This window comes from Thamnophis sirtalis, unplaced genomic scaffold (genome assembly GCF_051295495.1).
Source record: "Thamnophis sirtalis isolate CommonGarterSnake01/CBP01778 unplaced genomic scaffold, rThaSir2_p1.2 scaffold_8, whole genome shotgun sequence".
In the NCBI taxonomy this organism is placed as follows: Eukaryota; Metazoa; Chordata; class Lepidosauria; order Squamata; family Natricidae; genus Thamnophis; species Thamnophis sirtalis.
In genome coordinates, this window is record NW_028261388.1 from 52,112,592 (window position 1) to 52,127,731 (window position 15,140).

General features: G+C 35.2%; 1 protein-coding gene across 1 annotated transcript in view; it reads right to left on the reverse strand.

Moving 5' to 3' along the window:
• Nucleotides 1-7,643: 7,643 nt before the first annotated feature.
• Nucleotides 7,644-15,140, reverse strand: part of HLCS (holocarboxylase synthetase) — an 85,578-nt gene continuing 78,081 nt past the window's right edge. The window contains exons 7-11 of the mRNA XM_014056236.2: nucleotides 14,457-14,524; nucleotides 13,363-13,523; nucleotides 9,921-10,035; nucleotides 9,086-9,299; nucleotides 7,644-8,279 (exon numbers count right to left, since the gene is read on the reverse strand). Of these exons, the coding sequence (XP_013911711.2) occupies nucleotides 8,111-8,279; nucleotides 9,086-9,299; nucleotides 9,921-10,035; nucleotides 13,363-13,523; nucleotides 14,457-14,524 (727 nt within the window). The 3' untranslated portion in view covers nucleotides 7,644-8,110. The remainder of the gene's footprint in view (nucleotides 8,280-9,085; nucleotides 9,300-9,920; nucleotides 10,036-13,362; nucleotides 13,524-14,456; nucleotides 14,525-15,140) is intronic.

Below are 15,140 nucleotides of genomic sequence, written 5' to 3' on the forward strand. Positions count from 1 at the left end.
GGAAAACAGACATATGCATAAATCATCCCCAAATGACATACATGAAATCAGCCCAAATTCAGTTGGTTTCTGAAATATTCATTTAAAGTGGAAAACGTGTACATTGGAAATTAGATGGTTAGCTTATTGTTATAGGTTTAGTATTCAAAATCAACAGTGTCATTAACAGTGTTAGTCAGGTTGACTACTTGCAAAATCAATGTTAAGATAAAAATGTAAGGAATGGCCTTGTCCACCCCAACCTAGGTTTTCATTTGATTTTGAAGCAGAAGCCTGATTTTCATGAAACTTTTTAAGAAATCATGTCCAGAGTTTTAAGATGTTGCCTGTGTTAGTAATATCAGAATAATTGTTTGCTACTGCACCAAAATCCCAACTGCACCATTTTCCAAACTACTAAGTTGGAAATATGTTAATTAATTTACTCAGGTTACTCAGGCAATTTAAACTCATTAGTTACATTTATATATTGCAATAATGTTGAGTGAAATGATTTTTCCCCTATTAACCAGTTAAAATAACAAGCTGCAAATTATTATGCTTTTCCTGAAGTCAATATTGCTGAAAAAAGCACTGGTTGGTAAATCCAGTAGTATTAACATTACAAGACTGTATTATCAAATAGAATTTACTATCTTTTAAACCAGTGCCTATTTCTATATTAATTTAGGTAATGTTCTTGAAAAGTGTATTTATGCTAAAACATGCATTTTTATTTTGTTATATTAAAATGTGTTTCCTATTGCAACTCTGGTTGTTAACTGCCTCATAAAAATAAATCTAATAGATAACTGTATAATAATATTTTACCTTTTTTTCTAAAATGCCTTTGTGCACACTGTCTTGCATTAAAGGAAAGTATCAGGAACCATCATATTGTAATTGTAATACATGGTCCACTATGGTTCAAGTAATCCCATTGCTCTATGCGATCTTTTTAAAGTGAATATAGAGAGGGATATTCTGTCATGCTTCTGCATATTCTATAGCAAATTAATCTAATCTAATTAAAAATTATATTCAGGAAAAATGCTCAGTTATATACTTACTATTGTGTGGTATGTTCATACTTGGAATTTAAATAGAGAATTCTGCCTTCAGAATTTGACTAGTGTCACCTTATAAACTTTCAATAATAAAAAATATGGAATTGCTACATCTGTACAAGAATGAAGTTTATACTGCATATTTATAAAGTGAGAGACCTTAAATAGACTTTTACTCGTTATTTATAACCCATATGGTATAATTTGGGTAAAAAAGTATGGAAAATGGAATAGGAAAACCTAAGTATGTCTGAATCATATTGATACAAAAGGCACTTTCATGTTTCATAAGAAGCCTCTGTTTAGTAAGCTTTATAGATTCTAGTGCTGTGCACTAATTTAGGACAAATTGTGAATTTCCCAGCAGATTATGTTGATTTTAGCCATGGTGATATTGTCACAGAAATTAAATTGCATCACACATGTACATGATGATGAGCCATGGTGGTACAGTGGTTAGAGTGCAGTACTGCAGGCTACTTCTGCTGATCACCAGCTGGCAGCAGCTTGGCAGATAGAATCTCATCAGGCTCAAGGTTGACTCAGCCTTCCATCCCAGATTGGTAAAATGAGGATCCAGATTGTTGGAGTCAATATGCTGACTTTGTAAACTGCTTAGAGAGGGCTGTAAAGCATGTGAAGCAGTATATAAGTCTAAGTGCTATTGCTAGTGCACCATGACATTATAGTTACACTTGCTCTCCTAACAATCATATGGCCCCCGTCATATAAAAATGTCTTGGCATTTCAGGCTCATTTTTAGCTTGTTTGATCCCCAATTAATGAATTTTCTATTAATTTGCGTCTCCAATATGTCATGCCAGAAACTTGCTGTGTGTCAAGAAGCTGTTTAAAACAAGTTTTTTGATTCTTGCTTTTTAAAATACCTTGGTAGGAAAGGAGGAGAGAAAATACTGACAACTCTACCTTAAACCAGGGTGAATCTTGTGATCAAACTACTTTCTCTTGTCCAGTCACAAAGTCTTGTGAGTAATATAAAGTGTTTCAGAAAGGATCTTTAACTTTTCTGTGCCCCACCTGTCATCCACAGAAGAAAGAAGCGGTAGCAGCTACTGTATTTCAGTGGCTTACACAAGATGGATGGGTGGTGGATGGATAATTGAGAGAGGGAATGATGACTGGATTTTAATATTTTCTGCTCTCAATCAATAGTTCTGTTGAATTCTGATGAATACAAGAAGGGGCTTCATCATTCCTTTCCAGCATTTTCCTTGTTGCACAAGATCCCATGAATCTATTTGCAGTTATTCCTCAATATTCCATTTGTATTGCTTTTATTATATTTGATCTCAAAACAAAAATGTTACAAATATTTATAATGTGAACTGATATAGAAGCAAAGTTTGAAAACCTTTGCAGCAACTTTGATATTTAGTAAATTTAAATTCTAACTTTCATATAAATTTTGTTGTGAAAATTAAAAAGCCATATCCCTTATAAAAAGCGGGTTTAGGTCCATAGTTCTGAAGCCTATGCTATGTTTCAAGAGCTATGAAACTTGCCATGCTTCTTCACTTATAACATCCATATAAATTTCATTTCTGATTTTTAGTTTTTTAATATCCATTTATTTTCCTCATGTCAGATAATAAGGATAGGGATATATTTTTTCTACTTAATGGAATCTGAATGCACTGGACTGACTATTTTCCTGACTGTGCCACTAATTGATCTAAAGCAGTGATGGCTAACTTTTTTGTTGTTGGGTGCCAAAAATGCAAGTGCAAACGCAATTGCGTGCGTGTGTGTGTGCCAGTACCCATAATGAAAACACCTTCCTCTGGAGGCCCTCTGGAAGCTGGAAATGGATAGTTTCTGAACTTCCGATAGGCCTGTTGGGCCTGCTTTTCGTCCTACCCAGGCTCTGGAGGCTTTTCTGAAGCCTGGTGAGGGCGAAAACAGCCTTCCTCGGCCCTCCAGAAGGCCAAAAATCAGCTGGCCGGTTTACGCTGGAGCTGACGGCTCATGTGCTGGCAGATATGGCTCCATGTGCCACCTGTGACAGGCATATCATAGGTTCGCCTTCACAGATCTAAAGCATCATACAGATGTGTAAATCTTGTAATCAAATGGATTCAACAATCCTTTCACAGTCCTAATTAATAGTGTATTTTAATCAAGTAAAACACAAATATGCTTCAGGATACAGATGTAAATCCCAAGATTGTAGGCTAGATTGGAAAGTAAACTATAATTGAAGGAGGCAATAATAAGCTACTTCCACACTGTTGTCATCTATCTGGATCTGTATATTAGGTTGGAATATTTTACAATTCTTCTACTACAAAATTACAAGCAACACAATTCTGTTCTGGAATTATAGAGTTGCTTTTATATGTAATGAAAAAAAATCCCAATTACTTAGCATTCAGGATGTAAAGGAAAAAAATAAATAAAACAGTTTATGATTGTTGAAGAATATTTACTCCATTAAACTGTATATTTCTTATGCTTATTTATTATGTAAGATTAAGAAGTTAAATAAAATATTGTCAACAGAATAAGCTAGTTATTTTTGTTTTAGGCATGCTTATTAATAACCCTCAAGCCATTTAATGTTTCTTTTTGTCACTAAAAATTAAAAATGTCTAGCAGTGAAACAGTTGACTTATAGAGGTGGTTTTTTCAAGTTTTAAAAACGAGGCAGGAAAGCCAGCTCTTAAAGATGGTTCTTTGCTTTTAGTACCAATAACGGGGGTTTAACTAGATTGGCTTTGTCGTCTCTTCCACTTTCCCAATTCTGTGATTCTGCGATCTATTCTTATTGATGAGAACGAATTACTAGTAGTGGGATATGTCCCAAACTAATTAAACATAACTGTGAAAAAAAGAGAATAAGAGAGAACGAAACTATAACTATGATCGTGTATAGGCATATTTAATTCATATAAAGTTCAGAAAGCACTGACACCATTCATGTCATTGTCCTGGAAATAACTGCGCTGCATGAAAGTGGAAAAAAACTGGACGATGTATACTATTTAAAAATTGGGCCATATAAGATTGATATACTTTTCCCTCACTGATATGGTTAAAGGAAATGAAAATGTGTTGTGCATCTAAAGGAAGCAGTACAGCAAACATTCAGTTTGGAACAAACCTCTAAAAAGAAAACTGTAGAGAATTTCAACAGGAATAGTTAACTGCAAATAAATTAAGGTTCCAACTTGTTAAGTTAATTTTATGACCTTTTTGCCATGGTTGTTAAGTGAATCACTGCAGCTTTTAATTGAATTACATGATTATTAAGTAAATCTGACTTCCCTCCAAGGTCGCAAATGATGATCACATGAACTCAGGATGCTGCAACCATTATAAATATATGCCAGTTGCCAAGCACCCAAATTTTGATCATATGACCATGGGGAATGCTACAACAGTTGGAAGTGCAAGGACTGGTCATGTCATTCTTTTCAGTGCTGTTGTAACGTCAAACAGTTGCTAAATGAATTGTTGCAAGTCAAGAATTCTCATGCAACCCTCTTCTATGATCACTTAATGACCACAACAGCCAGGGACTTCCAGGATTGCACTTGTTGAGTGAAGTGCTCACATGGGCGCCTCAATTTATTATTATTTTTTAAATTCAACATTACATTTGTTTCCTGCCCATTTGCCATGAGGAGACTTTACGGCTGCAATGACTCACAACTGAAAATTCAGTTCCAATTGTGGTCAAAAGTCAAGGACTACCTGTAGGACAAAATGGAATAGACTGAAAAGTCTCAGGTAAATAAATGCAACTGTGAATCTAATGGGAATTTGGAGAAGCCTTAAGGAGAGCACTGTTTTGAAAAGAGGGAGGACGAGCAATATTGAATTGTGGATTAAGGTAAATCATGCATGAAGCGAATATGGGAACTGAACCCTGAACTTGATGATAAAGCGTAGGTCTATCTGTAATAAAACCATGCTTTTATGACTTGATTGTGAGTAATGGATAGTCATGACATATATCACTGAGACCAAGTGGCCAGAGATGGTTGAGTGACTCATAATGAAAATCTGCCCAACAGTATTTGGGATCCTACAACAGCAATGACTTAAAGGCCAGGAGTGGGAGAGTGATAATAAACCTCATGTCAGATGCTGGTTATTACTGGACATCCTGCTTCACAAATAGTTGGAGAGAAGTCTCTATACCTGAAACTGGGGTGGCAGGGACAAGACACAGATCCTCTGGTATTTTGCTTTCTTTATTGCCCAGCATTCCCTCTCCCGAACCACTGTATATCATCATAGGTCATTTGGATTCTCTCCGATTAATGATGTTGGGAAATTTTAATCTTCATGATTTGGAAATTTATGGCCCACATGGCAATGATGTTCTTGTTTCATTTAGTATCTGACTCAAATACGGTAGGAGAACACATGGATCTAATTTTCTCTTCAGAACAGATGGCTTAATGATTTGAAAATGGAAGATATGGCTATTAGTCCTCTGTTATTAGTCCTCAGAGGCTATGAGTCCTCTAACAGACTGTGATTAACTGCCATTACCAATTTCATTATTAAATCATTAATTCTGGGGTGGTGGGATTAGTCTGGGAAAAGGAAGGACATTTGTAGATTTGGCTTTTCAAGCAAGTCCTGGGCCATAATGGTTTGTTATGCTCCCTTTCTTGATTTTCCTTAAAAAATGTTTTGTTTCTCATCCAACTTCAGTTCACTCAGAATTGAAGAAGCTTCTTAGACAGAAGCAAAATATTTTCAAGGAAAAAGCACAAGAAAGTCCAGTTGCCTTTTGAAAAGCACCTTTGGGACAACCATGACCTGGATGATTGAGAATCTCTGTAGACCCTGTGCAAGAGCAAACTCTCATATAAGGCATACTGGGTTGCATGGATGCTGATGGAGCTTTCAGGGATGCAGGCTCTGGAGGACAAGACAGGCAGCAACTGGGGATGAGCTATTCCTTCCCAGCATAAAAAATACTGACCCTACCTCTGGAGCAAGTTGACCACAGGGGATGAGGATATTTGGAGACCTCCTTGGGATTTGTCTCCATAGAGTAGGTAAATAGACTTCTTTTTTTAAAAAGTTAGTACCAGACAGGTATACAAATAATTACTTCACATAATTTAAATCAGGGATTTAAAAAGTCACATAAATTAATGCAATTATTTTATTCTTTTAAAAAATGTTAGATAGAAACACATTAAGCAAAATGAAGTTTAAAGAACTGTCAATATCAGTATGGAAAGCATTAAGTACCAAAGGTTAAAATTTTCATCTTCAATGAATGGACAATTAAATATCCAATAATAAATAGACAAATTATCTAGTCTCCAAAATGCAAGACACCACTTTCATTACAGATTAGCATGCTTGCTTGCTTTAGGCCTTCTTGGACTCATAATGAAGCCAATAAACATATTTTTTAGATTCTTTGTAAAGTGAATCTTAGACAATTCTGCTTAAGTCTGCATGTTTGGGGCAGAACTTTCTGAACAAAAGGAGAGTATTTTAAAGCCTACAGTGTTAATAAGGAGGACATGCTAACTCAATTCCCTAGTAAGTTGAAATTGTTTTAAAAATTTAGATTGGGTGTTTGTGTAAATTACAAAATCAAAATCAATCCGTAAAAGTACATTATGCATTGAGATTTTTGAAAAGTATCTTTGAGGATGAAAATATCACCGAACCATCTTTATTTGGATATGAAAATAGCATCAAGTAGATCAGCAGAACCTTACTGAATAAAGGATGAATGAGAAATGATACAAAGTAAGCAGTGAGGTGTGGTGAGGATTATAGTTGGTGAGGCAAGAGCGCGGCAGCGGCAAGAAGCAATGTCCCCGCCGCTGTGTCCGACAGGCCAGGTGTCTCGCGTTTAGCCTGCGGGACTGCGGCGAGAACATCCCTTCCGCTGCCGCGCTCTGCCCTCGCCCCCCGCCTCCTCCGACCCCACCACTGTGTCCGACAGGCCAGGTGTCTCGCGTCTCGGATCAGGAGGCAGAGAACCACGTGCCTCCTTTGCATAAGGAATTTTTCGCCTTTTAACCCTTGCTTAACTCTGAGCAAGGGTTAAAAAGCGAAAAATTCCTTATGCAAAGGAGGCCCGTAGTTCTCTCGCCTCCCCCTGCAGTTAGCACTAAGCAGACTCAGAGTCATCCATTGTGACTCTGGAGTCTGACAGCAACTACCTTAGCCTTTTTCCTTTTAATTTTTCTTTTCTTTTCCTCATGACACTGGTGAGGCCCCGCCTCCCCTGCCTGCACGTCCCTGAAAGTAAGCTACAGCAAATTCTGTTGCAATATTGGTTCTGTTAACCACTGTGACTAAAGAGAGTCTTAAAAATATTAATAAATTAATCCTATTTGCCCAGACTAGTTTTTACTCTAAGCTGACCTAAAGAAAAGAAGCCAGAAAATATTGAAAAACAAAAAGGACCTGTAAAGTTCTGTTAAATTAGTGGAATTCTATCTCTAATGTTTAGCTTTAAAACTTGAATGTACAAAAAACTGTGGAAAGCTTAGGCTCCAATATAACCTAGGCAAATCCCTTTTGGAAAGCTATATTCACTTTTGATCATTTATTTAAGTTCGAAAAGTAATATAGCCATCTACTCCTTAATTAAAATCAGTTGATGCATTATTTTAATATTTGCTGAAAAACTTTTCCTTGTCAAAAATACAAAGAATACAAAATTGCATGATGATTAGTCTTAACAGTTACTATAAGCAGAAGTTTGGAGAATATACATCATCACATAACAGTTTCTTTTGTAAAATTCCAAATGATCCATGTCAAAAATGAGTTATTATTGATTTTAATACTTATTGCAATGTTTTTTTCACATTTGTACACAATTCTGAAAGAAAAGAAGAGAAACAGGAAAAGCTTCCAAATACCATCTCAGCTTACTAAGAAGAGAACCTTACAAACAAATAGTTATTTCTTTTGCTTGATACATACAGTACTATTGTTATTTTCCTGCTTCAAAAAGAAGAAAAATGTTGATACTGCCTCTAGCTCAGCACTCATAATAAGTGCTGAATACAAAACAGTCTGCTAAATGAATGTTTTACCATACTGAAAAACTATTGTTTGGGAATTATAAGATTTTTTAGCATATCAAAAGAATTGCCATCTGGGTGCACAGTGATAACATCTTTGCCTTCCTCATAAACCTGAAGAAACCCAGAATCATCTATCCCAACGATCCATACCAATGGTCCCTCATCATTTCCGAGTCGGACTTGTTTACCACTGAAACGGAAAACAAAATTATTTGATTAATACAACATATATGAAATTTCCATCTGACTATTCCATTAATAATGAATCCCTCTCTGCAAAGTATCATTAGTACCTTCACTTTGTGTAAACATCTACATATAACAATATATTTCATTCATTGATCAACAAATATCCATATAAGCATGATAAGTCACTGTTCCAAGGAACTTACCGGTATTATGTATTAAATATATACTTTGGGAAAATAATTATTAACAAATACATATGGATTCTATGTAAGATTCATATGGAATTCATTAATTGCTTATCATAATAATGGAGAGCAGTTGGGATGATGGTTAAAGTATCAAACTTTACAACGTTACTTTTTCTCAGCCCTAAGGAAGGGGCAGTGGCAAACAACTTCTGAAAAAGTTTGCCAAGAAAACTGCAGGGACTTGACCAGACCATCTCCAAGAATAAAACAAGATTGAACAGAAGAAAATAATAATCAGAATGAATAATAGCATGAGAATTTCCTACTCCAGAGTAGAGTAGAGAATAGATATATTTTTCTAGAGTTTTTCAATGCTAATTTATTAATTTCTAGTCTGTTTTTTAGGTTTTTGATGTAGTAGCCAAAAATTAGGACTTTATGAATCAAATTTTGACATTCTAATATATTTTGAATTATATGTGCTAAACACAATTTTTAATTAAATATGTCTATACATAACCTACTAAGCAAACTATGATAAATAATAAAACGTAAACCTGGTCAGTCACTATTGCTTTAAGAAGACTTATAGTTAATTGAGAATAATAAATTTAATCACCTATGCACCCAGTATTTATAGTAGATGGGAAGAATTCCATTTGGTCCCTTCTCCTGAAAGATGTTGATCAGATTTTCCAGTACAGTTACACTTCTTGCAATCAGGGAGTCAGCATTTAAGGGCTCTAAAGTTGTATTCATTTTCTTATTGTACTCCACAATGAGATCATTGATACATACAGTTGGGTTGCTATTATTAACATTAATACCAAATCCTGAGGAGGAATAAGTCATTGGAAAAAAAGTATATAAAATGTCATGTATATCTGTAAAATTATTTCTTTTATTATGGTAATACATTTCATTTCAAATCATTTAGACAGATATAAAAATCCTTTTACAGAGTTTTTAAGATATTTACTCTTTCTAATGATGTAAGATGACATAAGATCAGATAATTTGAAACCCATTTCTTTTTTTAAAGACAAAACAACATAACCATATAAATTATTTTACTTAATTAATTACTCACAAAAAGAAGACTACAGTGCTAAATTGTTAACAATATATTCCCACCTTAAAACAAGGAACTGGTCATAATACAAGACTTGCTGAAAAAAACTGGTGAACTAGAATAGCAAAAATCTGATACATGGTGTTTAGTTAGAGCTTTTCTGAGGTTGAGAAACATTTTATTGGCTTTATCCCACAGGACTTTGGCACAAAACAATCAGATAAATAAATTCTCTTGCAAATTATGTGTTGGGATAGAAATATTGCGGACGCATATTCATTATAGTTATAGGGGATTATAATCATGTTGTTCAATTTTCTACTATATGTCAAAAATAGGTTATATTATAAACCACCATAATGGAAATTTCTGATATTCTTACCAATAAGTATATGGAACGTATCTCCTGTTAATGTGGAATTTACTAAAACACCACCAAGTTTCATAAGGTCACTGTAGTATATATCATTTGGCCATTTCAACCGAAGATCTATTTCCTACAAAATGAAATGTGCATATTGGTAAATATCTTTGAAGTTACAAGATGGCTTATCCATTATTCACAGCTTACACCTCTTAAAAAGGAGGAAATCATATGCAAATTAATTGCTTCGTAAAAGTTTTTGAAGAAAACAAGGGCAATCAAAACACCCAGGCATTTTACCTGATATGCTTCCAAATATGCTTGACTACAATTTGATGCATTTTTTATTTTGCTATTTTATGGAGTCAAAATTCTATAGGTAAAACATACCCACTCTTCATTTAGTGACTACCCTGATAAGTGACTATTCACAAATATTATGGTAATAAAAAAAATCATTTTCTCACCAATGCACTATTTATGAACAAATTTTAAAGTGCCTGGCAACAAAAACAAAAACCTTTAGTGTGAAATTGAAAAAGTTTTAGTCAGTTTCAGGCAGCATCACAGCCAGGTGGAGGATTCTAATCAAGGTCAAAAACACTAACTTGTGGTTTAGACAAACATTAGGTTGTGGAGAAGAACAGCTAAGGAAAAGATAATTTGTTTAAGCAATCTCTCTACCCTTCAAGGGTAAAAGAAAGGGACAAAAATGGGTCAGATACAAGACAATATACAGGAATGAACCAACAGCATTTAGCAATCTTCACAGTCTCTGTCACATGTTCACTCAATGACCAAGTTGCTGGAAGGGATTGTGGTTGCAAAACAAGCAAGGGTATATAATAGTCTAAAAGTAAGAGACTACATAAATATATTTCTCTGTGTATCACATTTAACTATAGCTATTGCAAATTTAGAAATATGTAGTATAGCAAGACAGAAATTTGAGATACTCCTGTAAAGAAATGTCCTCAAATAGCACTCAATATACTTTCAAAGATTATTTTCTCCCCCAAATGACCTTTTTACATTTTTTTGCAGAAAGATAGAAAAGCAGACAGGCAGGAAAAGATAGCTTGCTGTAAACATTTTTAATTCCAAGAATGTCTCTGGATTCCAAATGGATCTCTCCAATTTCCTCAGAAAATAGAAAGGGAGAAAGGAAGGACATTTGAAGCCCATACTTTGTTCAAATGTACCCTGCCCAGAAAAAAAGAAGAATAAATGATGGTAGGGAACCTTGTTCAGAAAGGAGAATAAAGGGGAACAGATACCTCCCAGCAACTCATTTTGTAACCCTAATCCATGCAACCCTAGTCATAATGGATTTAATCATTTTGCTTGAGAAACAGCAGTGTGTTCTTAAAATTCCAAGTCATCCACCCACTCAAAAGAGTCAGGAAACTGCTGAAAGGTATTAATTCTTTCTCTCTCTTCAACAGACTTTTACATTAACCTTCTAAATCACAGAACACTATATTTTACTTGAAACTAAATCTGATGTCTGAAGGGAGGATATTCCATAGAATGGAGCCACTGCAGAAATAGCTCGTCTTCTGCTTTCCACCAGCCAACATTCTTTGGCTGACAGGATCTGCAGCATGCCCATTCTGCTTAACCTAATTGGACTATATACATATAAAAGAGGTAATGTAAGTTTGCATCAACTAATCCAATAATAGCAATAGCATTTAGACTTATATACCGCTTCACAGTGCTTTACAGCCCTCTCTAAGCAGTTTACAGAGGCAGCATATTGCTCCCAACAATCTAGGTCCACCTTGGAAGGATGGAAGGCTGAGTCACCTTGAGCCTGGTGAGATTCAAACTGCCAAACTGCTGGCAGCCGGTGATGCGCAGAAGTAGCCTGCAGTACTGCACTCTAACCGCTGCGCCACCATAAAATACAGTTTGCCAATAATGAGAATTGCTTACATTCAAAAGAAATAGGGGAGTATTAAAGAAGATTGAAGTATAAGAAGCACTAATATCTGATTTTCTCCTGGAGAAATATGACTAGCCTCTTTCTTTAGAACTCAGCATAAACATTGTCAACATTAAACAAGTTATGTTAAAAAAAAATCATTTTAAAATGGAACAAAGTGGGCACTGAAGTTTCTTCAATAAACTTCTCAAGCATTTCTCATATTTAGTTTTTCTTCTTGTCAGTTTCCATCAGTTTTATGACCAAAATAAAGTGTGCTCAAAGGTTCAATCAAACCACATAGCCATTTTGATTATAGTAATTCTAGATAGCAAATTTGTTACAATGCATATTTAATAAAATTAAATTACATCCAGAAACTTACTGGAAGCTAAAGGCATTGGTTCCACCACAACTCCGCGAAGCCCTTATCCGCGGAGACATAAGCGCGAAGACTAATTCGCACCGTTCTAAGCGCTAAGGAAAAACGCGGCCCTACCGCGATGACATAATTGCGGAGGGCAAATTCGCGCATTCCCAAGCACTCAGTACCCTAAACCTAACCCTAACCCTAACCCTAAACCTAACGCTAAACCTAACGCTAAACCTAACCCTAATCCTAAACCTAACCCTAAACCTAACCCTAAAACAAACCCCTAAACCTAATCCTAACGCTTACCTTAATTGAAGTCGGCTTTCTGCCGCGGCGCCGTTTTAAAGCGCCCTTCTGTTGCCGCGCTGTTGTCGCGGCGGTGATGACGCGTGGTGATGACGTCACGGCTTTAGCGCCACGATTTTATCACCGCGATTTTGACGAGCGCGGTTTTGTCGTGCCACGAAAGGCATTAGCAGTGGTCTTAGATGAGTGAACACTGACACGCCCACTGAACATGGCACTACATTTTGTACCAATTGAAGGGAAGCCCATGTAGCACAATCCAAGTGGGAAGTGACTTAGACAGAGTGACAGAGAACAAGCCTTCTGGCCCATGAGCGGGTGCAACTGGCACACAAAATGAATCTATGCAAAGGACGACTTGGCTTTGGCTGTTACCTATTCTTCAGACAAGAACTCTAAATCCAGGAGAGCTCTTAGATTATGCAACAACTTTGCGGGTATGTTAAGGTAATGAACAAAATTTAAAAGGAAAAAAGCACTGGATCCAGGGAACCAAAGATCTCAGAGCTATTGAACCTTACCAAGGCTGAGCTGCAACCTGTTTGTTCATATCTGGACCATCACACTTTCTAGGCACTAGGTAATAACCTCAAGAGGTTATTATATATATGTTAATAATTAAATAGTGGTAAAGGGGTATATAGGGACATAGACCAAAAACACAGGTACCAGAGATCACAGTCCACAGACTCTGTCCATTTCCTTAGAGCGAACCAGGTGAAACTCTTTCCAGATAATTGGGCAAGATGATTCCTCAGTCCCATCCAGAATTCTTGCTATAAATTGAGGCTTAGGAAATATCATATACTTCATTTCAAAGAACTATAATGAAAAAGAAACAAAAAATACAATACCTGATATCCAGGTATGGATCTAACAGCTTCCACAATTGCTAGAGACACCAAATGTTGAATAAATGGAATCCTTTGGCCCAATTTTGAACTCAAAGGAATGATAACATGCAATGTTGATAGAGCAGCTCCCACAGGACTCAACCAGGTATTTCCACCTCGTCCTTAAAAAAAAAGGAACCATAGATTAAATATTGTATACACACAAGTAACGTTTACCAAATGGAAAATATTTAATCAGAAGATTAAGAAAATCTGGTGAAGTAAGGAAGCAAAAACCAAAACCAAAAGTTTAAAAAGTAACTGCAAAGATTACAAAGAAATCTGTCTAAGATTTATAAAAGTATTCAAAGGTTTACTATTTTGATCTATGGAAAGTTTATACTGGTGACTTTGTTTACATTTAAGGCAAAAAATAAAATGCTGAACTATATTCTTCACACATGGATTAAAAGGAGATCTCTGTATGTCCAGAAAAAAGTTTGTTGATATCATGAACAGTATTAATTCAAAACAGAGGGTTGTATATATCATCCTAAGGATTTCATTTACAATATAGGATTCCAAGTCATGGCTTGAAAACATCCATTTAATGAAAATTAAAGATTAGTAACTTGTTCTGATATTTTAGGAGTTAGCTAGAGAAAAGTCAAATGTTTGATACGTTACTAATTCTGTATGTAGTTTTTATCATAGTAGTTTTGCATACAAGGATGATTATGAAAAAATACAACTTAATTAAAGGTTGTATAAAAACTATAACCACAAGCTTAAAGATTTTCTCTATTAATTTATGACGGTTTTATTCATCAGATCTGATTATTTTAACTGTAATCTCCCATGAGTAGAAATTCAATTCCTACTGACAATGTGGGCATATCTTAATTACTCAATATTACAGCTGATGTTACAATATTACAGATAATGATTGTTTTGTTATTATTACAAAAAGTGAGGATAGATTTCCATATAGACAGAATAATTACCCAATTGCATGGCCATAATTAGTATGAGCGTGGTTACTATTACATAATACCTTTATGAATAGTATTGCATAATACCATTTTCCCCCTTGAATTGCAGTTGTATCAACTTACCCTTTCCCTGAATTTGTTGAACTGAAATTGCTATAAGACCCATTTTCTGTGGCATCTTGTACATCAATCTACAAAATACAATGTTAAAAAGTGAATTATTGTTTGTATGCTGTATGGATTTTTTAAAAAAGAAACAGAGGTTTTTATAGTGCTTGAACTTTAGGTCAAAAGTATCACATAAAACATTCAAATGAAAATATGACAGACAAAATATCATTACGATATAGTACACATGTACCATACTTCCTCCATTTAATTTTGAACCATTCATTCTAATATGCATCACTGCTTTCTTTGAGTGACAACTGGCAATTTCAAACAAACAATTTCTACTTAAAGAAATCTCATTGCTATACACTTGAACAGCAGCAATTTCAGAAAACCAGCAGGCTGCCATAAAGCAGGTGAAAAGAGACAGTCCCTTGAAAAATAATTATGGTTTAATTGCAGTGAATAAATCTACACCTTCTGAGAATACTAGAGAATACTGCTTAATTTTGGGCTTCTGCTCTCTATTTAGGAATAGCCCTCCAGCTTTCCTTTGACAGATAGGTAGAAGCTAATGTGAATTCAGGCCACAAAATGAATCAATGAATTCTAACGTGAATTCAGACCACAAAATGAATCAATATTAATTTAAGCAAATATGCTTATGAAAATATTCTTTTAAGTAATATTGATAGT